We start from the raw sequence: 24,937 nt of genomic DNA, 5'->3' as shown, positions 1-24,937 counted from the left end.
TAGCCAGTAACAGCCACTCCTTCTCGCAGGGGTCACAGGTTGCCTGTCACTACGGGTCGCCACAATCTGTCAAAAAATAGTTATTTACGTAAGAGTCATTTAATGGATGAACAATCGATTTTTTTTTTCAAAGAAGACATTTCAAAATTAGCAATACATGAAGTGCCAAATGAACAACATATGATTCGTGCTGAATATATTTCAGAAGAGAACAAAATCTTGCAAAGTGACGGTTGAGAGCGAGCTTTGCCATTCCCAAAGGAGGCAATAATCACTTAAGATGTGCCCAACACCGTAAATAAGAAGAAGAACCAGAGAAAGAAAAGCTTAAAGCAAAAGACACACTGAAACACTCCTATTAGAGTTTACAACTGGAGTCACACCCAAGCACTATTATCCATGTGCTGACGTTGATTGTAGCAACTGGGGTAGAGAGCCCGAATGGGGCCGTTATCCCCTCTTAAACATTAGGTGCTATCAGTAAGTAAATCCAAGTACGGCCAACTCAAGTTTCGGCTTGAAAGGGCTTTATCAGTCCACAGGGCCCGGCCTTCCTCAGAGCCAAAACAACGTTATGTAGATTTACAGAAGGTTCCTTATACATGAATAGATCAAAAGTCCAAGTTGAATGACTTCCAACATTATTTTAACAGAGAGAGCCCATCTCGGGCTCAATGCTACTTAGGTGCCACAGCCGGGTCTAGAGTCTAGAGAATCGAGTATGGACACAGCTGGTCAATTTGAGGTCACGCCGCATAGTAGAGTATTCCTTCTTCAAACGAGCTTCGAAAATCTCAGGGCCGGACTAAGACAGAAACAGACTCAGGAACCCAAACAATGTACCCCACATTTGCACATCACAATTTGGGACTTTTCATATAATGTGTCAGTAGTACTTGGGCATCATTTTGAGAAAATATGTGGGGAATGGTGCATTTCAAACCACATTGGGCCATTAAGACTACCAGCCGAAGAGTGGACTTAGTCATTAAAATGACCTACATTGGCCACAAAGCTGGTGCATACTGACCTGTTGGAGAAGACCTTCAAGCATTGTCCAATTGCCCCTGGCAAGCCCTGTGTCACCACCCAGCATCAGCAGGTAATTTTCGCAAGCCTTTTGTTGAGGTAGGTGCCCATGCCTATTTGCACTGCATTCTTAGTACAGTTATGCGTCAAACACCTTCTTAAGATTGTCTTGATGCCAACCTGTGCTGTTTGCCATGAACGTCAGAACCTGTTGCCATGAACACTTCTGAAGATGACACTTTGATCTAAAGCCTAAACATATGCAGAACAATAACACCCAGGTGTACTGTGGGACATTTATAGAGCAGTGCCATTATCAAAATCAGATCTCCAATAGACGTCTGGCAATGACCCGCCCACTATTTGAGTCAGCTAAACCCAGTAGCAAAGCAAATAGCAAACCTTGGGGGATACAGATTAAATTTGATGGGAACTTGGCCCCGTTGTTTGGCAGATTTGGCTAAAACAGGTTCTGGCTGGATATTGCTATTATTGGGGCACTTCCTCACCACCAATTAGGCCGTTGTTCAGGTGCACCTGCCCCTCTCAAGACACAAAATAACACTTGCTTGATTTTTTAAATGAAAGAAGACCTCATGGCATGTCATGCAGACACTGATTGGTTTCCAGAGTAGCAACCGGTGATTCCCTCTGAAACTACTCATAGACATATCAAGACCTGCAATACAGTATGATAAACTAAACCTCTTGTGGAGCTACTGTATCTATAAAGCACGTGCATTGCAGATGTTTGAATGAACATCTTTCGGTTGATTCTGGTGATATCTTATGGTCTAATTTAATGACAGGGAACTGTGTATCACAATTGTTGGACTTGTATTGGTTTTTATTGAAGGTATGTTAAAAATCCAAATGTAATCATGAACTTGATTATTTTAAGTTTTAAATGATGATTGCATGAACATTTATTTTAAACGTTATCATATTTTATTGATATGAAATGGCATTACTATTTTGTATGATGTTTGACAAAGTTTTTATTTATTTTAAGGTTATGTGTTATGCTTATTTATATTGTGTTCATTATATTGTAGTGAAAAGTTTATATTACAAAACCAACTCACTATTAAATAAATAAATAAATACACTAAATTGAAATTGACTTGTGATGCTTGAGAACAAGTGTCTCTCACTCAGGGGACCATGTAGAATCCAGGCCTAGTGATCTACTAGGATCCGAAACGGTGATGTGATTGCACACAGACTCTAAAACACGCATCAAGGGGTGAAGAATAATAACAGAGAAGGGTCTTGTAGCTCAAAGCATAAGGACATTCCCGAAATTGCTCCAAGATTGTGTCTGCGTGATCTACCGAACCCCCTTGTATGAATCATAAGCACTACTGTATATTCGTGCATAGTTTATTCAAATATATTTAAGGTACAGGTTAAGCACATCTGAATCAGCATCTAGGTTAGTTTGTTTTCCTTGAGTTCTCTGGCAGGGAATAGTTGGTTAATGGGCTGTCAGTTATATGCAGCACTGTGAGGAATTGTCAAGATCATTGATGTATTCTATGTTCTTTTCTTTTGCTGTTATACCTTTCGGAATAACCTTTATGTATCCCATTGTTGCAGGTGGCATTGGGGCAGGTAGACTATGCTACATGTGTAACCTCACATACAGGGGCAGCTTCTGTTGTCTGATTTTTCTGTGAGGATACATTGAGGAGTGGCTGACACACCCGAATTTCAGCCATTTTCGTAAATAGTACATGTTTCTAAATTTAAGATAAGTATGTGACAACGTTCAAGAGAGGAAATCAGAGAGAGCAGAGGGTGTATGCTTGGTGGATGGCGATATCCTGGGTAGGCTATAATGTTGACCCTCAATAGCGGTTCAAAGTTCAAATGAGGCCTTGTTCTGCTCTATTCATCATAAACTAAGAAAGACCCTGGGAAACCACTAGGGGAGAAGGATTTCATTGAACGTTTTATGAGGCCATTTGGGAGAGATATCATCTTGCTTATGTGGGCTTTTGATAGGGCATTTGAGGGGGATTTTATGGGATCTCTGCAAGAGATGTCATAGTGTATCTGGGGAAAATCTGGAAACGTAGTTGAGGGAGGTTTCATGAGGCATTAGTGGGAGATAGGCTGATGTTATTGCATAGGTCTTAGGATGCATTTGGTCCCTGTGTTTATTCATTACAGGCTGCTGGCCATACCTGGACTGCTGCTTGACACTGTTAAAACGAGTAGTTATAACCAGGCCACTCCAAATGCCTGTAATGCCATCAAGAAATGCATTTGAACACTAAAACAAGCACCGGCAAACACAACAGTTTGGGATCTCATAAAGAGTCCTCCTTCAGCTGAACAGATCTCCTCTATGCTCCAGGAAAAGGGGCAGGGGAGTAGAACTGCACAGTTGAAGGAACAGAGGTGCAGCAAATAAGTGCATTGCTTCTGCACTTTCAATGCCCCGTATGCCTCTACAGTTTGTCTACCTTTCACAGCAGGACTGAGGAAGTGGCATGGAAAAATTGGAGGATATGATATGATATGATGGGTTATTTATAACACGCCTAATACCCAGAGGTTTCTGAGTGCAGACCCGAGGATCGAACCTGTGTTGCTCCGTGTCGTCTTGCTTTCAAGGCGAGCACGTTGCTGCTGAGCTATCCTCCCTAGACCTGTGAACTGTAGCATTGTTATGGTAACCATGTACAAGCAGTCTATCCCTCACTGCCTTTTACAGTAGTACAAGACCAGGGGCCAGAAGAGTGCATGGAATGTGCTGCGTGTTTCCTCACGTTTCCTCACGTTCTACTGGTGTCCGATCAATTGGTCGAAAACATTCTGGTCGACTGCAATTTGGTCGACACCATTTGGTCGAATGCCAAATGGTCGAATTTTTTTTTTTTTTTTTATATGTGTTTTGTGGGTTTTCGTGTGGGGAAAAAAAAAGGAAAAAAAGGGGGTTGGGGGGGGACCCCCCCAAAAAAAACCAAAAAAGGGGTAAAAAAAAAAAAAATTCGACCATTTGGCATTCGACCAAATGGTGTCGACCAATTGTCCTGTCGACCAAATGTTTTCGACCAATTGACTGGTAACCCGTTCTACTCTCTTCTAGCCTCTTCCACATCTTGCTGTACTAGAGAGCAGGACCAGAGGGGCAGGCAGGGACAGGGAATCATTTATGTTGCATAAGGAAATCAAAGTGCCATTTGCATTTTTGGCCCCTACCTTGCCTGCGTCCTGCTGATCATGGCATTGGGACTGGTGAGACCTGAGAGGCAGAGGAACAACAAGGAAGCTCTGTATCTATCAATAGTGAGGTCTCCATGAAGGTGCGGCCCACAGTTTAGTGAGGCAAAGTGGAAAGGAACCCCTTGCCTTGCTCTCTTGAAGGTACTTGCTCTGAGAAGACCAGACATTTTTTTCTTTTCCTCCCCACATTCTGTTGTGACATGGTCGAAAGGTGAAAGCAGTCCTGCAGTGGAAGGGTACAGAAATTGTGTGATGTCTGTTGCATGCCACATTCTCAATATGTCTCGGTCTTATTTCAGTCTTAGGATAGCTCAGGGCCAACGTGCTCTTCTTGGAAGCAAGACGACACAGAGCAACACAGGTTCGATACCCGGGTCTGCGGTTAGAAACCTCTGGCTATTATGCGCGTTATAAATAACCTATCATATCATATCAATAGCTATACTATTAGCCTTAGATCCCTCTGAGTTTCTTTACAGTGCTACCCAGGATTAAAAAACGATGAGTGACCTTAGCCTTGTATTTGTCAACAGATGGCCAGCTCTGAGTGAATGTATTCATGTGGTTCATGGTGTGTCATGCTCACGCTCTCTTCAGACACATCAGAGTTACTTGGTTTCTTGTACAAGGTAATGCTATTTTGTATTTAAAAAAAGGAAAAATCCAATTATAAAAAGGAAGAGGGGTACAATAGATGTTGTGAACTTTGGGGCCGATTCATGGAAATGTGCGCAGTAATCCTGCAAGGGCGACCCTCTGAGAAGGATACTGTGCGAGCCTGCGTGCCGAATAAAAAATGCACGCCCCGCGTATTCATGGAATTAACTGTGCCAAGTAACCTGATTCGCAAGTCGCGCCTGAAATGCCCTGGACGCCCACACACAAAGCATAAACAGCCAGAACAGTTAGCTGTACGCACTCCCCTGGGCGCAAATACACACACCCTCGAAACAGTGCATGTGGTCCCTCGCAAGCAGGCCTGCATCTCGGGGTCCCTGCGCAGGGTATTCCATAACTATTGCCGGCACCCCGACAACATGCGTATGAAAAATCATAACTTGGTCTAAACTCAGAAAATATGCGTGCAAACCTCTGTGAACTGCTCCTGCACCCTGCTACACTGCATACGCGCACCCCTAAGTTAGATCGGAACATCTGGATGCGTACAAACACCCCTAAATTCGACATGCAAACCTCCCTCTGTGCTGCGAATCCTATGTGCAAGTGTGCTTACGCCTGCCTTCGGGTTGCACAGTGATCGAGGGATTTGCGTGGCCTTTCCTATGCCAAAAGTCTACGTGAGTGTTTCTATGAATACGTGTGATTTGGTGCAAATGTGACTGTGTGAGGGACTGCCTGCAGGCCGTCCCTCGTTACGCCCACTTTTTTGCATGTTCTTCCCCATTTCCTGAGTTCCCCCCTTTCCAGCCCTCGGCGCAAGCCACGCACACACATGCGAACGAACTCCACGCAAGACCCAAGAATGTCCCGACAGTCTGTTCCATAAACAGACAAACACGGAGTTGCACGCAGTTTGGCGCAAGTCCCCTATTTCCCACACAAATAATTCCATGAATCGGGCCCTTAAACTTCAAATGACAGCATCGTGAAAAATGTGATCCACTGATCGAGTGTTTTTGAACACTTCAATCCTACTTTCATGGGTGTGTGGGAGGCTCTCCCATTTGATGTACATGTAGTGATGTCTCTGACAGATACACAATTAATGTGAAGCTATGCGGTATATCCCCAATGACTTAAGTAATTGTTTTTTTGCATATATAAATAGCACAAATGTAATTTTAGATGACACTTTAGGCCAAGAATTAGTTTTGATTCACAGATGACACATAATGCCACAATTAGTTTTGCTTCATAGTGCACGTTAGCTCCACAATTCGTTTTGGATCTTTTTAACACAATTTTAGCTCATTGAAGACATGGTGGCACAATAACTCGTTTTCGCTCAAATGTGGCACTTTAGAGCTACAATAAGCTTTGGCTCAGAGATGGGGCAGGAGCACAACAATTAGTTTTGGACCATCTACGATGCTTTAGCACCAACATTAGATTCGGCTCAAATATTGCAATTAAGAGCCAGAATTAGTTTTGCTCATAGACAGTACTTTTGCATCACAACTGGTTTTGGCTGTAGGCGGCACATTAACTCCTCAATCCAAAAGTGTTGATTTGCTGACACAAAGGGCCTCATTACGTCCCTGGCGGTACTGAGTGAACAGCGCCGTAAAAGGTGCCGGCGCCGTTCACTACGTACCGCCGCATTACGAGTTCCCCTCGCGGGACACGGTAAGCATGCCTGGGAAAAACAGGCGTGCTTACTGGGTCCCGTGAGGGGAAGAGGGAGCAAACAACGGGCCATCTCGTAATGGCCCGTTGTTTGCTCCCTCTCCCATTCCCATTCAGCCCTATGGGGGCTGAAATGGGAATGGGGAAGGACCGTGTCCGGGTCCTCGGAGGGAGGAATTAACGGGCCTTCCGAACTCGGAATGGCCCGGTAAGTCCTCATTCCGAGGACCCGGACCCCGATGCGATTTCGGCGGCAGCCATGCCGCCAATAGCAACATGGTTACCGCCGAACTCGTAATGAGGGCCAAAGTTTGGCTCATAGATGGTGGCACTTTAGTTCCTCAATTAATTTGGACTCTTAGTGGGCACTTGACTACCAAAATTGGGTTTTTGCTATTACATGGCACTTTGGTGACATAACTGTTGTTCACAGATGGCACTTTAGCAACGCATATATTTTTTTGCTCATATACTTTAGTACAATTAGCCTTGGCTCAAAGATTGGGCTTAAGCTCAACAATGAGTTGGGAAGCATATATGGCACTTCAGCACCACAATTACCTTCAGCTCATAGGTGGTGGTATAGCACCATAATCAGTTCTGACTAAAAATGATGCTTTTGCCTCAAGATTTCTTGTGGCAATTTGGTGGCACATCAATTCCCATTTGGTGATTAGCCGACTCAATTAAGTTTGGCTCATACGTGGCCCGATCGTTTCCACAGTAACATCGTTACATTTGGATCATATCTAGTGCTATAATGTCACAAATAGTTTCGGTTCATAGGTAGCATTTTAAAGTTTAATTAGTTTATAGGTTCATAGGTGGGGCATTGGTGATAAATTAGTTTTGGCTGAAAGATTTTTACTGAATTAGTTTTGGCTTATACGAAATAATCTGTTTCAGCTAATATCAGAGTCTGCTCTCTGTGGCTCTCCATATGTTGTGAACTATAAACTCCAGGCTCAGCATTGACTCAGCTGGCTAGGACTCATAGGGTTTGAAGTCCAAAACATCTGTTAAAGACTCCTGGGTTAATTGCCTAAATTAGTTTTGCATTGTGGATGGAATGTTAGTGCCAACATTTGTTTGAGCTCATAGGTAGCAGTTTAGCAAAATGTATTGTTTTGTCTCATAGGTGGTCATTTGATGCCACAATTAGTTTTAAGTGGCACTTTAATATCAAAATTAGTTTTAGCTCACATATGCTGCTTACCCTAGTGAGGTCTCATTGATGGGGCTCGAGGACTACATGAGTTTCATCTCACAGGTGATACATTAACGCCACCTATTTCAGCTGCCTGGTTTTGGCACCTTTGAAGCACAAGAGCATCAACATTTTTGTTCTCTTCTGGCTGGAGCTTTAACCAAGGATGTTGTAATTGATACATGGGAAAATGACATGCCAAAGAAAGAAGACAATGAAAGTTTCCCGGGAGGGGGCCTTGGACAGGGGAGTGCAGGGATGCTGCACTCTTCTCCCACTGGGCAGCTCCTTTGGCCACTCAGGTAGCCTTCCAGGCCTCTTTTACTGGAGATTGGACGCAGAAGGGGAAGTTCAGTATAGACTTCTCGCACATCTTTTCTGCGCTACCTATGGTCCCTACGCACTGGAATCACTGCTCCAAACCCTCCCTGACAAATCTTTCTCCACACTACTCCCTGTGCAAGCACCTGGGAATGACCTGCTGGCTGTGAGAGCGCTCACCAAAACACTACAATTAAAAACAGAAATAAAATAAAGTGAATTAGCTCATGAACCATCAAATCTCTAGACCTATCCCTAGTTCGATTTCCATCCCCACACAAGGAGTGGAACCTGTCAAAAAACATGCACAGGCATTTTCAGAATAGGTGAAGGTATTTGAGCTATGAGTGGAATTAAAAATATTTCAAATGTATTGCATGTAGGAATATGATGTTATTCACTTGCCAGTGCATGGTGGTGACATGAATAGAGCAAAATAATAATGATACTTTTAGAGGCATTTCTGTAATATTAATCAATCCTGTCCTTGCCGTAGGATGTATTTGTATATTCAGTGAAAAGAAACTTGGTTGAAGAGATGTTAAGGTGAAAATTTAACCCAACTAATCCCTTGAAAGTTGGCAGGTAAATCCACCTTAACTACTCGCCCCCTATTGCGCAGCGTATGTCCACCAATGATGACATCAGAAATTACAACACTGAGCACATTACTAATGACATTACTAGTGACATCACTAATTACATTATATATGATATTTCTGGCCAATGGACGGATTGCATCAATAGTTTTCTTTAGGGCCCACTAGCCATGGCCTTTGGCCATGGCCGGTGGCCATTACCTTTGGCCTTGGCTAATGTACACATTGCATCACTACGTTTTTCTGGGGCCCAGTAGCCATGGCCATTAATTACATCACACATTACAACACTGATGACATCACTGATGGTGTCACAAATGACATCATCGATATCACTGGTTGGATGAATCACATTTTGAAATATGACAACTCAGTTTTGTTACATAACATATATGTACATATTTCATACTTAAACAGTACACTGTATTTTGCACTTGTTTCCTTAAATGTAGTGTACAGTGCACAGTTGTAAGTGCATAAAGAGATTATTACAATGAAGAGTTGGGTATAATCATTATGTACTTTGGGAGGTAATCTGTTATATTGGAATACAAATTCATCATTTATTTTCAAAAGAAATGACTAAGAATATTAGTAATACAATTGCCATGTCTATAATTGAATATTTACTTTCTAATCTTCATTATTTCTTTTCTATAAATGTAATTATGTAGTATAAATAACTGATTTTTGTGTATACTAACCAAACATTTAATTCTTAGATTCTATATGTTACAATTCACATGGTCACATACTTTCTATTATACATGATTCTTTTTTTTATAAAACTTGTCATTTAGAAAACAATGTGTTCATGTAATGTTATTACAGTTAGGAGAATTGTCCATTTAAATATGTACATTTACTATTGTATTTGTATTTTATTTATTTATAAAGCGCTCCCGGCCCTGGGGCAGCTAGGCACGTGTCTTATAGCTATTAAAGTATTGAATTCAGACAGAACAAGCGAGTGGACCGCAGCCGCGGTCAAGTTAGTGGAACTATAAGGGGTCTAGCAGTCTAGTTCGTGTAACCAACGTGTGGATTTTCCTTTGAAGGTACGGAAAGATGGCTCAGATCTAATAGTAGTAGGAAGCGTATTCCAAAGCTTCGCCACCTGGACAGGAAAGCTGGAGCCTCCGGAGTTCTGCAGCTTGTATCTAGGGATGGCCATAGTGTGGTTCGGGCCGATCTAAGGGGCTTAGAAGAGGTGTGTGGCAGGAGTCTATTAGAGAGGTATGCTGGGGCGAGGTTAGCTCTAGCTTTATGGGTTAAGGCTAGTGTTTTGAGGGCAATTCTGTGTTTGACAGATAGCCAGTTCAGGTTACGTCTGGTGTCGGATATGTGTGACTTCTTAGGTATGTTGAGGGTCGCTCCGATAGCGTTGTTCTGTGTTACTTGTAGTTTGTTCATGTTTATAAGGCTAGTCCCTAGAAAGAGTGAGTTACAATAGTCAATTGTGGACATAACTAATGTTCTGACCAGGGTGATGCAGTTAGGCGACGTTACGAAGGGCCTGCAGGCAGTGATTAGCTTACATGTGTAGACAGATGCTGCAACCACCGTGTTGGTTTGTCTGTTGAAGGATAAGGTGTCATCTAGGTAAATACCAAGAGTTTTAGTATTACTAGAGGCCGTAATGGTGTTACCGTCAATAATGAAGGGTTACGTTTGTTCAGTCTAGAGCGGGAGCCAAGTATTAGTATCTCAGTTTTCTCATCATTTAGACAGAGTCCATGGTGTGCCATCCAGGCTTGTATTACTGAATAGATGCCATTAAGGACTTTGGTGTCTGCAGAGTGGTTACCAGAGACAGGGATTAGTATATGGGTGCTGTCAGCACACTTAGTATACGATACACCCATTTGGTCAAGAATATCGAATAAAGGCTTACTGAAAACATTATAAAGAGTGGGGGAGATGCAGGATCCATGAGTGACCCCGCAGAGTACAGGAGAAGGTTGAGCAGAGGCTGAAGATGAGAAGACTCTCATAGTTCTATTACCAAGGAAAGACCTAATCCACGAAGTAGCAGAGTCGGAGAAATGTGCGGCTGATTTAAGGTGTTGGCACAGTATATGATGGTTCACAAGATCAAAGGCAGGAGATAGGTCGAGAAGTAGTAGGAGTGCTAATATGCCCTTGGCTTTCACATCCTGTATTTGAGTTACTAAGTCGATCAAGGCTGTTTCCGTGCCATGCCTGGGGCGGACACCGGATTGTCTAAGGCCCAGGATATTATTGGTTTCTAGATATGCTTGAATTTGTAAGTAGGCGGCGCGATCCAGTATTTTTAACAGGAAAGGCACCGTCGTAATACGTTTGTAGTTCGAAGGGTTACTATGGTCAAGAGAAGGTTTTTTAAGGAGTGGAATAACCCAGGCATCTTTTAGGTTATCGGGTTCCGTGCCTGTTTTGAAAGAGGTATTAATAAGGTTTGTGATGAAGGAGGCGAGGTCCTGTGCAGCGGCTTTAATGATTGGAGCGGGGCAGGGGTCACCTTGACAATTGGAAGGTTTTAGTTTCCTGATGATGTTAACTACTTCCCAAGTGTCAAGTGGGGTGAAGCTAAATGGTTTGAAGGGTGGTTCAGGACTGGTGTTGTTAGTGGGGAGTAGTTTATGATCGGGGTCAGTCAGCAGGAGTTGTTTTTTTTGGTTGATTTTAGTTTGGAGCATCGATATTTTATCTATTAGAGCCTTCTGGTTGTTAGTACACCATGTGGCATCTGTGCTACAACTGTCAATAGGGGTGATTGGAGATTCAAGTTCTTTTAGAATCTTGAATAATTCTTTTGTGTTTGATTCAGCTAGCGCAATGCGTTCATTGTAATTGTTTTTTTTGGCGTGAGTGATAGCTTCTTTGTAGTTGGAGGATGCAATGGTCAACATAGTTTTGTTGTTAGGCGAGCGGCAGTTTTTCCATCGTGCTTCAGCATTTCTTTTTGTTTTGCGGAGTTCTCTCAGATGAGGTGTGTACCAGGAATTGAGGTGGGCACGTGGTTTGGATTTGCGCATTTTTAGTGGGGAAATGGTGTTTAGTGCTTTCAGCATGGCTTGATTGTAGGCGTCCACTAAAACTGTAGGGTCTGCCGAGTGTAGAGTATTGTTGAGAATGGGGAGAATGAGAGGGAGAAGAGTGTCTATAGTGATGTTTTTCTTATTACGAGTGAGAGTCGCTGGTGCCGTGCTGACACTAGGGCAATATGGCGTAGCGTTAATGGCAAAGGTTATTTTGAAGTGGTCAGACCAGATACACGTAGTGATGGTGGTAAAATCTATATTGCAGTTAATGTCCGCAAGCCAATCTATGGTTCTACCTTTGATATGGGTTGGTTCATGTATGTGGGTATGTGGTGGGTGTAGCCTAGGTCCGAGAGCGTACTGGCTCAATCTGAGGCGTTGGTATCTGCTAGGTCCTTAAAACCTAGATTGAAGTCTCCTAATATTATGCTTTGCAAATTGGGTTTAGCATTGTTGGTGAGAAGTGACAAAATGTCCTCATTGAAGGTTGAAACAGGACCAGGTGGGCGGTAAATAAGATGTAATTTGATCGTCTGGTTGGAAGATAGCTGCAATTTGAGAGAAAGTGATTCAGCAGATGGGATTTGGGTGTTGGGAATGGCTTTAATGTCCTTCTTAAAAATAATGGCAATTCCACACCCTTTAGCTTGGGCAGTATTCCGTTCACATCTAATTATAGAATAGTTGGCAGGTATTGCTAGAGCCAGTGAAGGGCCAGATGCAGCATGTAACCATGTTTCGGTGACAGATAAGAGGTCAAGGTTTTCAGTGATTATGAAGTCAGCGATGTCCAGTGCGTGGGCAGGGATAGATCGCACATTGATAAGGGCTGCCTTGATCAATGGGTTTTTTGGATAGTTTTGTGGGAAGGAGTGTGACTATTGTCAAGAATTATACTTTGGGCAGATGTGATTGAGGCTTTGGGTATCGAATTTTTTAAGGTCTTAGATACCTGTTGCTGAGGGGCTTTAGTACTGAATCTAGATCTTAGTCTGTGATTTCTTAGGCGGATAAGTTTCTTAGGCGAAGGTTTTGTTGAAAGGTTGTTCTTCGTGAAAGTAGTGAGGTGAGCAGGAGCTTCACTGAGTGTCCTCGTGCAGGAATTGGTAGTTAATGAATGAGTTCTGGCTCTCAGTTTGAGATTCCTCGAGGCTATGGAGCGTGGTTGGATGGGTGTGGGTTTCAAGGCGAAATGTAGTAGCCATAGAGCAGGGTCATTCAGGTACGGGTTGGGCTGAGACAGTGCATCAGATAACCTATACTGGTGCGAGCTAAATGGCAGGACTATGGGAGAAGCTGAGAACGCCATGAGGCAGGTACTGGGTGGGATGGGGACTTTCTTGAATATGAGGAGAGAATCTAGCAATATGGTGAAGACTAGGCTGGTTGCTATAAAGCAATGTAATGAAGAGCGTGGTCAGGATCATATGCATAGTGGAATAGAGTCTGTGTACATGGATGTCACTATAATAGCACAATGTGAGACCCCTAGGTTGTGATATAGAGTGAGCTTCTCCTGGAGGCACAATTAACTGGGTATATGGATAAACAATGACAATCCCCCGTAAGAAGGTAAATAACTAGCAAAGAAAAAGCACAAAGCGAGATCCTAAGGCAATAATAACAAGGACCCAGCAAGAACACAACACAAATTACCGTGGCTGAATTAAAGGTGTTACAGTAACTGAATCGGCCTGAAATAACATGTGTAATCGTCTGCAATGTTAGCATTGGCTAAGAGTCTTTTGTGAAGAGGTAATCAAGTAATATGGCTGCAGTAGTAGGGCAAACTTGGACACGTTAGCAGCGAATGAGGACCTATGCATAAACAACACAATACATACAGTGCAAATTGACATGCTCATATACTGATTACAATAGATAGTGTTGTTGAAACATCACCAAATCTAGAGGTTGCTATGGGGGAGACAAGTCAGGTAGCAGGTGGCGCTAATGAAGTAGTCAGGTGTTGAGGGGGCAAATCTACAAGTAACCCAGGCGAGGGTCGCGGGAGGGCCTGTGCAAATAATCTGATGCACTCACTATGCTAGTTGGGGGTGGTTAGAAGGGTGCCGGTGTCCAATTGAGAATGGTGCAGGTGAGCGTACAGGAATGGCGGGCAATATGAATTATCTCCAATGGAAGTGGAGACTTACCAGATGGAATAAACACGGGGTGCAGGTGCACAGTCTTAGAAGAAAGGGTTCTGACCACAGACACAGAAACTGGAGTCACTGGACAGGCACAGGCCATAACACTTACTATTAAACACGTATCTACTTCTATATATTCTAATTTTGTTTTTAATACTACATATGCATATTATATTATGTTTGAAATACCTGAAACAGATTGACCTGAATCATGTACTTTCCCTGCAACTAAGTGGTGTAATAACTTACTAATGCATGAAAGTGAAAGCATTTGTATAACGTTACATATTTTATTTTAAATGTTATATGTTGATAACTACTATAAATGAATGTTCCACACGCAATCATATGGAACTTCTGTATCAGTGTATTGTTCCATGTTATGTTGTTATTATTGTGAAGTGTAATAAAATAAAATATGTATCAAAAGAGGTGAACAAAGATATTCTAAGTTATATAATCAACAATGTCGTATATTATGTAATTATTGATCTCATCAGTGATGTCTTGTATGATGTCATTAGTAATACCGTCAGTGATGGCATGTGTGATGTAATTAGTGATATCACCAGTGATACGTGCAATGATGTCATCTGTGATATCATCATTGTAGTAATACGCTGCGCAACAGGGGTTGCATAGTTAAAGGGCACTTGCTTGAAATGCGAGTGGTGAATTTTAGCCATTTTGTTGCATTAAATCTGATCACTTTAACTGTCTCTTAACTAATGTTTTTTCAGAGAATTTCAAGATTTTATTTTTTTATACTATAGTTTCTTCAGGGCCCAGGGCTTACTAGCCATGTCCATCGACAATAGCAACTGTATATGTTGCACAAATAGTTTTCTTTTGGGCCCACTGCCATGGCCAAATATGTTGCATAGTTTCTTGGGGTCTCACTAGCCATTGCCTATGGCTCTGGCCACAGTACATGTTGCGCCAATAGGTATATTTTGGGCCCAAAAGCCATTGCCATGGGCCATGTCACACCATTAATGTGTTACCAAACACCCATTCCCTCCTGTCCAGTAGATGTAGGTGCTGCAGATATTAAATCTGTTTTTCTATTATTCCTGCGATAATTTCACAGTAATAATTTCCACTAACACAAATTCCTGTAGAGTGGCAATTCCCTGAGTCCCGCACACAGGAAATAATGCTCAGAATTAAAGTCTTCCATGTCCTCAAAGGCACTCAACATGTGCACCCCCTTCTTTGTTCCAAGTCCCCTCTCTCCACTCAATTGCTTTTTCCCTCCCCTTGCTTCTTGTGATCCACATTTATTTCCTAGCAATTCTTAGGCCGTTGCCGCTGTAATCTCAGGAGATTCCTACGGTCTTCCCCAGATAAACTGAAGAAAAAAAAATGTTCTGCAGTTAACTGGCTCCCTGACCCACCTACAAATCCCCAATTTACCATGGTGTCTTCTTTGCCACTGAAGAGCTCTAGCCTGATGTGTTTGCTATTGCTGTTGCTATTGGTATTTATATAGCGCCTACGGCCAGGCCACCTACACGCCATTGTTCAAAATAATCAGTGTTCCCCTAGGAGTGAATACATAAACCAAAGCGTTTTGAGTCTCTTTCTAAAGGCGATAAGGTTACTAGACTCTCTAAGGTCATGGGGGAATGCTTGGTGGTATCCTTTTTCCTCCTCCAAGTAGCCTTTTGAGTTCTTTCATTTTTGCATTCTGCCAATATTATTGCGACAATCGTTTGCATGAAGCAAAAAGAAAATGGCAGGTTTTGATTTCTGAAACGCTCCTCTGCTGATTTATATAACATTTTAAAGGAGATGAGGCACCTCCATGTCTCTGTTATATAGTTTAAAAACTACTGGACAGATTTACCCCAAATCAGTCAATGAAATTAAGTCAATGCTTTATGCCAAAATTGTTTCTTGTTTAGTCCAAATCTTCCCAGCGGTTTTCACGCTACAGCTGTTCAAATACTGCACTTTTTCTGTTTGGAAAATGATTGGGAGTAAGCTGGAAACTGCATTTTTATCTTTACTTAATAACATTTTCATTTTTTAATGTATTGTTCCCCAAACATCCAGTTGGGGCCCGGGGGCCTTGACAAACCTTTAGTTTGGGAAATTTCACCCAAATCCATCCATCAAATAAAAAGTTATTAGCAATAGAATTCTGGGTAAAAATGGCAGATTTTCATTTATTTATTTATTTAGATTATCAAATGTTTAGGTAGTTTTTGGGTGCATGGGGCACCCACTTTCCTGTCGAATATTTTAAAAACTGCTGGACGGATTTACCCCAAAATAGTCCTGGAAATCAAGTCAACGCTTTGTGCCCAAGTCGTTTCTTATTTGGTCCAAATCCACCTAGCAGTTTTTGCACTTTGGATTTCCCAAAATTGCACTTTTTCTTTATAGAAACAGGTATGGGAGTAAGCCAAATACCATGTTTTTTTTTGCTTTATTAATAACTTTTTCATTTTTTAACAAATATTTTCCAATTTTCAAAGACTGCAGGGAGGGGAGAGAGGGAGAGGGTGTGACAATGTTTTTGTTAGGAAAATATCCTCCAACTTCATCCACCAAGTCAAAAGTTATTAGCAGTAGAATTGTGGGATTTCCAATGGCTCATAGGTATGACCTTAACAATAGGGGGGTGACCTCAGCCCTGTAATATGGTCTAATTGTCAGAGGATAACATTGATGTGCAGGTAGTGAAAGAGTAAAAAATTAGGGATCCATGCATAGCTAAAGACAAACATATTGAGTCCAATAGAAGAACCCGCTCATCCACGTTCAAACAGAGGTTGCACAACAGATTGGCAGCCCTTTTCGCGGCACTAACATAATCAGGAAGACCCAGCATTTGGCCATTCTACAGTATTCTGAGGAAAAACAATACCACCTTTCCAATACAACCCATCAAAGTGATTCCCTGCTCAAATGCATTCCAGTGGGTTTGGAAGCACAGTCATCTCAAGGGACTTTGGATACTCTACATGCCAATCAGAGAACTCTTGACACCGCCACCGACATAGCTTAAGATGCATCATTCAGAACTTGCAAACATGAGGAACAAAAGTAGAGCCCCTTCCACCAAGGCCTCTGCACAAACCTGGTTTGATATCACATGTGAGCTGCACTCCTAGTGGGGCACCGCCAAGTTCTGAAGCTGGGTATGCAAAATCGGTGACATCCCCGATGAACTGTGCAGCTCGGTCTGCGACGCGGACCATGGAAGGTGCATCAACAGCTGGGCATCCCTCACCAACACAGGCTGCCAGCCGAGGCCGTGGCTTCAGGCGGATCCTGAAAGGAAGCCTGCACTCAATGCCCTTGCATTCATGGGTTGCGTTGCTGCTGGGTCTCACAGGGCAGTCTCCTCCAACGCATGCTGTCTCTGCTGGGAGTGCGGATTGGCGAGTTTGATCAGATAGCACTGCCTGCTGGTGGGGAGAATTCTGCGCCTGGGTGATGGGGCTGTGCTGTTGGGTGAAGGTAGCACCGGAATCTGCTCGGGTATCAGACAGCGCCACCTGCTGGTGTGTCACAGACTGTGCCATCCTTTGGTGATGGCCAAGACCTGCACTGCTGGCTGAACCAGAATGTGGATGGAATGAACGGGAAGGCCTACTTGATCTCACGCCCACGCAGCGGCCTCCCGCACACTGCTGCCGTGGCTGCTGTTGCTCGCTCTCCCCCTCAGAGCTCGGGCAGGCCAAACCACGACAAACATCCAAAGAACAGCTTCCCAGAGATAGCAATAGGGCCCCCAGCAGTATCGACTGAAGCACACAAGCTCGACGGTGTGGGGCACACACCCCTTGTGCCAGCATTGCCATCTGAAAAAGAAGACACAAACATCAGAAAATTCCTGCTGTGACAAACACCCGTTTCCAATGTTCAAGCAGTGACAGCATATGTGGACTGTAATATGGACCTGGATTAAAAGGTGTATGACAAGGGGCAGCTGCTGTAGCCAACACTGACATGTCAATGAATCTGAAAAAGGTGTGCACTTTAGCATGCACAGGCACAACAATGTGTCTACCATAATTGTGACTTCCGCTCACATAGCCAGGGCGATATCCCTGGTGAGACTGTGTGTGATGCCGGCCATCATAGTAGGGTACCTCCACGGGGTATCTCCAGCAGCCCTATACTACCTCTAATCTCAAATGGCAAATTCAGGGGAGCTTCTGTCCGAAATTGATTGTTCATTGATTACTACTTGTTGTTATTGGTATGCTATGATATTTTATTTATATTGCGCTCGTACACAAGTGTTTCAGAGCGCGACAAAGCAAGGGAAGGGAACAGGGGAGGAAAAAAAAAACAACGATCTTACTAGGCCCAGTGACATTGAGAACGCACAAGTGCATGGGTGAGGGAGGGGGGAAGTGCATGGAAGGTGGGGGAAGTGGAAAATGTGGAGCAAAGGAGAAAAACAAATAAATATAAAAATAATGAATAAATAAATAATAGTGTCAGTGCAGCCAGCAAGTGGCAAGTGCTGGGTATAAGGCAGCAGACACAGTAGGTCTGATAAGTGCAGGGGGGAGGGGTGTATGGTTACAGATACAGACCCCAGTGCAGGGGCAGCCCGAAGGGAGTGCAGAAGAGTGGCAGAGTTTAGTGCATACCTTGCATCTTGTTATTATTATATGTCATCTTATTTTGTTTTTATTAAATTTTTATCTAGTTTTAATCACATGGCTTTTTGTAGGCAAATGCCCCTCTGGCCGAATGCTAAAATAAAAATGAAAACAAATCGGTCTGCCATAGCTGCTCCACTTTGGTCTGCAGTGCGCCAGCTTTACATGAGATATGACTGGTGGTACACTGCGAGCTGCTATCGACCGGCCATCACTTCCCCTGCACGACCTATGCCTCTCCCCTTTCCATCATGGCCGCGCCACACTCGCCTTTTGAATCGATCCAAAAGGCTGCAGACCATTCCCTGTCAGCATTCTCTAATATTCCCACCTCCCCTCGTTCCATTCCCTGCTCTTAAGGTAAGCCATTGGCCTGTATGATTGTACAGCAAGTCATTCAGCAAGTCGACGCCTCTCAACGCTGCCGCGGTCCATTCCTTATCAAAATGCCATAGTCTTGCCCACACCTGCTGAATCCATTGGCTATCAGCGGTCCCCAGTCATTCCACGCTACCCCTGCCCGCCCATTCCCTAATCTCCCCACGCCTCTTCCTCGGCCACTGCTTTCCCTCGCGTGGTCTCTTTTCGTTTCCCGCCTCACATTTCGACATTTATGCCTCCGGGGAATGCGTTATCTTTCTAGCGTGGACTCCCCTCGCGAGCCTTCGGTGTGCTCGTTCACGCTGGCCTCTGCTGCGCTTCCCAAGCTGCCCAGGTCTCCCATATCTCCTGTGTCAGTCTTGACGTCCCTGGGCGACGAATTTCTGACTTCCGGGCTGATATTTGTTCTTCGTTCACCACCTCAAATCTTCCAAACGTGTTTGAAATGTCGCGAGCTTGTCCCTGATGTTCGACCCTCCTCACTATCATTGACATGTTATATGCCGCCGGCATTTCTTCCGGAAGTGTTGTTTTTGGAATTATAGAATATTTGAAACCAGTGCTGCATAAACAGAATCATTGCATAAATATATAACTAAATAAACGGACGCATTAAACCTGCAAATGTGGCAATTGGGCCTATATCGTTTGAAGCAGTTCGATCCTGTCCTAGCTCTCAGTCAGCAGTGCTTTGCATGCTGGGATATGTAGGCCGATTGTTATATGGTAAAACAATAAATCCGATCCTGCAGATAGAGGTTGGCCGAACGCCATTCCCGGACAGAGGTGCAACAGCCAGGAGTGGATATCGGCAAACATGCCGACCTAGGGACGCTTGGGAACTCTGCGACATTTCAAGAGACGTAGATTGTAAGGTGCAATGTCATTACGAAGTGTGTCTGACGAGAGGCACTCACTGCAGACTGCAGCCCTGGCTTTATCATTACAAAGTGTGTCCCTGACAAAAGACACGTACCGCAGTCTGTTCTAAATTTACAAATTGCCAAGACACGAACTGAAATTTGCTGGAAATTGCTGATATGACAACATGCATTGCAACTTTTTCAGCACTTCAAAAAAAACGTTGACAAGAAGCAGCCATCGTTCTCTACCCTGCTGTCAGGACTCGGCGTGAAACGCTGGTACTCACCTATGCGAGAATTGTGGACACACACTTTGGAATGGGAGTGAAGTTAGAGCATGAGTGACGCCTGTCAGCCACACTGTCACTCCTTGTAGAGTAATATACACATTCTCAAACAACTGGCAGTGAGAATACAGGTATGTTTCCACACTCAAACTACCTAGAGTACTACCGAGAGTCACAGCGAAGCACTCTCTGGCACGGGCTCCACTTCCTACACATGGACCTGGTGTGCCTCCAAGATGTATGCTTCTATGACCCACAGGGCTGGCGAGGGCCTATCTGATGTTGTGACACTTCAATGGTGCTTGTTGTAAGGCATGGCTCCAACGGGATGTCATTTAAGGAGAATGTTCAATGCAGTTAGCCTTGTGATCTTGGGCAAACGCTGAGCTCTTTTGTGCAATCTGAATGAGTTAAACACCATTGATATTTTGCAACAAAGCATATTATAATGCCTTGTCCTTAAATCAACACAATTTCAAACCCACTGTTCACTCACAAACCCCTTCTCAGTTTTAGCGTTATCTTAAAAATTAAGCATTTATGCTGGGCGCACAGGTAATGCCAACCTGTCTGTCAGGTGCGCTGGCTAATGTGCCTCCTCGAGACTGTACCTCAATAGTTGTGTCACTCAGTCACTAAAGGTGATAGCATTAGGATGCGATATCCACAGTCTACCGTAGTCGTACATCCCCCTACACACAGACACACACACCCCACATGTTATCCTCATGCACCTCCCAGCAAACTTTCATCAACTTCTCAAAAGTGTTAATTTCCATTGATTTCAATGGCATCCTCATCCAACAGCCCTCTGCCTTCAAGCTCTGCCTGGGAGGAGGATGTGTACAGTACTCACTCTCCAAGGCTGGCACTGCAGACGAACTTCTTCCTTCCTCTTCTCTGAACACTTTTTCCGACAGGGCAGCGGCACTTCCCCGCGAGGCGCACACGGAGCCCCCCTGCGCCCTGACTGTGCACTGCGAAACTTTCACCAGCAACGCCGGGCTCTGCTTCCCCGCGAGTAGTGACTGCGCGAGTCTGCCTGAGAGGGAACGCTAATGTGTAACATTCCTAAGCTTTCATTAGCATCACATTTCCCCAGGACCTCCCTTTAACCCCCTCGGCGCCGCACTGAGCTGTTATGTGAGACCCACCCCAGGGGAAGTCTCGTGCGTTTAGTCTGTCCCGGACGGCATAGTTTGTGCGACCTTTTAAGAAAACAGGGGGTAATCATCCCCACGGCCAGCGATGCCTGCTGTAAGATGTGTTTGTGTGGGGCGAGGGGGGCAGCCTGCACACACAAATACTATACGGCCTCCCTGCTGCCCACACGCACGCGCATCTGAGTTACACATGCCCCTCTTACTCTGACAGTCTTTTACCAGATTCATTTCAGACAGTTGGGGCGAGCACAGTAGATTTCGCTGCCTAGCCCAACGCAAACGCGTCCCTCTGCCTGCACTCAGCTCCAGCCTGTCTCCTGCAGCTCGACTGACCCGTATGCTTACCCCTAGATTTGACTGATCGCCGGCGCTTGCCTTTTGGGGGTGGAGAGAGGATGGAGTGACGTTGCGGGTCATCCTTGAAGGCACATTTAAAGCCAAGCTTTGAAGTGACGGGATGGAATGCTTTCAAGTCACAGGGAAGCGTATAGAAATGCCGAGGAAAGTTCGAAAGCTACTTACACAGCACACAAGGGGCAGATTACCAGTGTCGGGCCATTTGACACTGCCATTTGCGCCTACGGACGTGTGCAAAAGGAATTCTTTTAACGAGTTAATGAGTGTGCATATTTTTTTTTTCTTCTCATGGATCGAAAGTGCTGCCACTGCTTTAAGTGGAATAAGAAATTGAGTGTATTTGGGGGGCGGGGGGAGGGGACATTGCGCCACCCAGTAATGGGCCCAATTCATAGAATCCAGCGCAGAAATAGCGCAAGCTCCGCGCCGAGAACGATCGTGCACCAGCCGTGGCGCAAACCAGCAGTTGCGCGGCACGCATATTCATGGATTTCCTGAGGCACCAGTAGCGGTGCCGCAATGAACATCAAGCAGCGCCAGTAAACGCCCCCAACACGCCCTCTTGCGCAGGAAAAAGCCAGTGAACTACCTAGTACAGCGCAAGGCCCTGCGCCATCCATGGGCCAGCACACAGCCCCCCATAGTAATCCTGTGAAAAATCTGTGCGCACCCTGGTGGCACCAGCCAAATCATGTGGAAAGGCCCGCGCTCACCACATCCGCACCCCAGCGTAAACCCGTACCCCAGTCGCACCAGCCAAATCGTGTGGAAAGGCCTGCGCGTACCCCTACCGCACCCCAGTGTAATTGCGTACCCCGGTCGCACCAGCCAAATCACATGGAAAGGCCCGCGCGTACCCCTGCCGCACCCCAGTGTAATCACGTACCCCCGTCGCACCAGCCAAATCGCATGGAAAGACCCACGCCGCACCCCAGCATAATCGCGTACCCCGGTCGCACCAGTCAAATCGCGTCAAAAGGCCCACACATGCAGCCATCAGCCGCAAACACATCACACAGACATCCCACACCACGAGGGCCCCCCCAACAGCCTTGACCATACCCCGCAGGCAACCCACACCACAAAGGCCCCCCCAACACCCGTGACCATACCCCGCAGGCAGCCCACACCACAAGGGCCCCTCCAACACCCATGACCATACCTCACAGGCAGCCCACACCACAAGGGTCCCCCCAACACCCGTGACCATACCCCACAGGCAGCCCACACCACAAGGGCCTCCCAACACCCATGACCATACCCCGCAGGGAGCCCACGCCAGAAGGAGCCCCCCAACACCTGTGACCATAAGCCGCAGACAGCACACACCACAAGGCCCCCCCCAACACCCGTGACCATACCCCGCAGACAGCCCCCACCACAAGGGCCCCCAACACCCGTAACAATACCCCGCAGGCATCCCACACCACATGGGTCCCCCATCACCTGTGACCATACACCACAAGCATCCCACACCACATGGCCCCCCAACACCCGTGGCCATACCCCGCAGGCAGCCCACACCACATGGGCCCGCCAACACCTGTGACCATACCTCGCAGGCAGGCCCTGACTCATGTCTCCCCACCCCTACCAGTGACAGCAACCTGCAGGCAGGCCCTCCGTAATGTCCACCCACCCCACCAGTGACGGCAACCTGCAGGCAGGCCCGCCTCATGACCCCACACCCCACCAGTGATGGCACCCTGCAGGCAGGCCCCGCCTCATGGGACACCCCCATCCCAAAAACACATTGGACCAACATACAATCATGCAGCACATGTCAACCAAAATGCCACCACACGCTGCACACCCCCGGTGCACCTCAACACCCATCCATTGGTCATGCTCCCCAGTACACGCCCCATTTCATGGGAATCCTAAAATCACACATTCATGCATGTGCACGCACACATGTACAACATTGGTCAACAGCAGGGACACGCAGCAGAGTCAAGGAAGAGTGAAACATGCACTAAACCATTGAGACCAGACACCACTTTGATTTCAATGGAGAAAAAATCTATTATAAAACATTCATGAAAGTCACATACATTAAAAAAAGCAATAAAACCTGCAAGAATCAACTCAAAAAACAAAAGAAAGTGAAAATGGAAATAAACGGTTTGGAAAAAATCCAAAAAGGGGTCCATGCCCATTAATGTATGTCCAAATCAAAACACAAATTAGAACACAATCATTCCTTCATGGTGTAAAATAAATTTATCAAAGAAAAAGTCAACCATATACAAACATCCAGGGTCCATGGTCCCAAAACATGTATGAACTCTGCAACAAAACCATCCAAAAAGAACTATATACAAGATGTGGAGCAAAGTCTTGGAACTCCAACAAAAGGGGAAAAAACAAAGGAAACCTACTCCTAATGAACTATGTACAATGGCAGCGGGTTAGTCCTCTGACTCACCATTTCCCCCAAAGGTCTCGGTCAGTGCGTCATCGAACTCTGTGTCGATTTCCAATAGGCGGGCCTGTGCTCTCCCCTCGAGGGCTTGCAGGGACTACCATGTGCTCCTCTCAAACTCCCTGCAAGACTCCTCGCGTAACTCGGCCTGCCTCTCTGCCCGACACAGGGTATTCTCCGCCCTGGCCATGGTGAGTCGTGCTCCTTGTGTCCGCTGCCACTCTGCTCCGATCTGCTGGCCAAATGGCTCCAACACGGAAGACATCCTTGTTGAAAGGTCCATGTGTGCCTCCTGCCCAATGGCTGCTACATTCCTCCCCTCCTTTGGAAGCCCCGAGTCCTGTCGCCTCTTACACTGAGCCTGCTGCCGCCGAATAGCCCGGTGCCTGCGCCTCCGGGACAGCCTCCCGGATGATGACAACCCCCGGGGCTGTCGTGCATGTGCCCTGCTGCTTGTTTCCTGCTCTTCCACCATTGCCACATGTCCTGTCGTAGGATGGATCTCCCTGATAACCACCTCTGCTGATCCTCCTTCCACTCCCGATCCAGGCTGGGATGTGGTCTCCACCAGACTGGCCGCCGGGGTTGGGACAGGTACACAAGGGGCCCTGATGGTATGTGGGCTGGAAGACAGCAGGGAGGACGGCTGGCGCTCAGAGGAGTCAGACGAGGGGGGGGGGTCACATAAGTGGTGTGGGATGTTTTTACCCATGCATCCAAGCCCTACCATAAAACTGTGCAGTACTGGCATGGAAAACATCATGATGGCCAGAACTCCCCAGAGAGTGCACAGGGAAAACATGAAGAATAGGCTGCCACCCATTTTTGCCTATGTTGTGAGCACAGGAGGGCACCGCCTAAAACCACCATTGGGGACACACACAGTAGCCTGAAACCATTGGGAATGGCAATGCTGATTGCCAAAAGCAACCCAGAACTGTGGGGAATTCATTTTCTTAA

At 45.4% G+C, this 24,937-nt stretch overlaps 1 protein-coding gene across 2 annotated transcripts in view; it reads right to left on the bottom strand.

Moving 5' to 3' along the window:
- Positions 1-21,549, bottom strand: part of LOC138569807 (uncharacterized) — a 312,946-nt gene extending 291,397 nt beyond the window's left edge. The window contains exons 1-2 of one of the 2 annotated variants that reach the window (XM_069648149.1): positions 21,415-21,549; positions 16,962-17,688 (exon numbers count right to left, since the gene is read on the bottom strand). In XM_069648149.1, the coding sequence (XP_069504250.1) occupies positions 16,962-17,688; positions 21,415-21,423 (736 nt within the window). In that variant the 5' untranslated portion in view covers positions 21,424-21,549. Of the gene's footprint in view, positions 1-16,961; positions 17,689-20,888; positions 21,073-21,414 lie in introns of those variants that run through there. The other variant, XM_069648148.1, reaches the window with a different exon arrangement.
- Positions 21,550-24,937: the final 3,388 nt, after the last annotated feature.

This window comes from Ambystoma mexicanum, chromosome 2q (assembly GCF_040938575.1).
Source record: "Ambystoma mexicanum isolate Mex_15411 chromosome 2q, UKY_AmexF1_1, whole genome shotgun sequence".
Classification (NCBI taxonomy): Eukaryota; Metazoa; Chordata; class Amphibia; order Caudata; family Ambystomatidae; genus Ambystoma; species Ambystoma mexicanum.
Note: the sequence above shows the minus strand (reverse complement) of the source record. Positions and strands in the feature narration are given on the sequence as shown.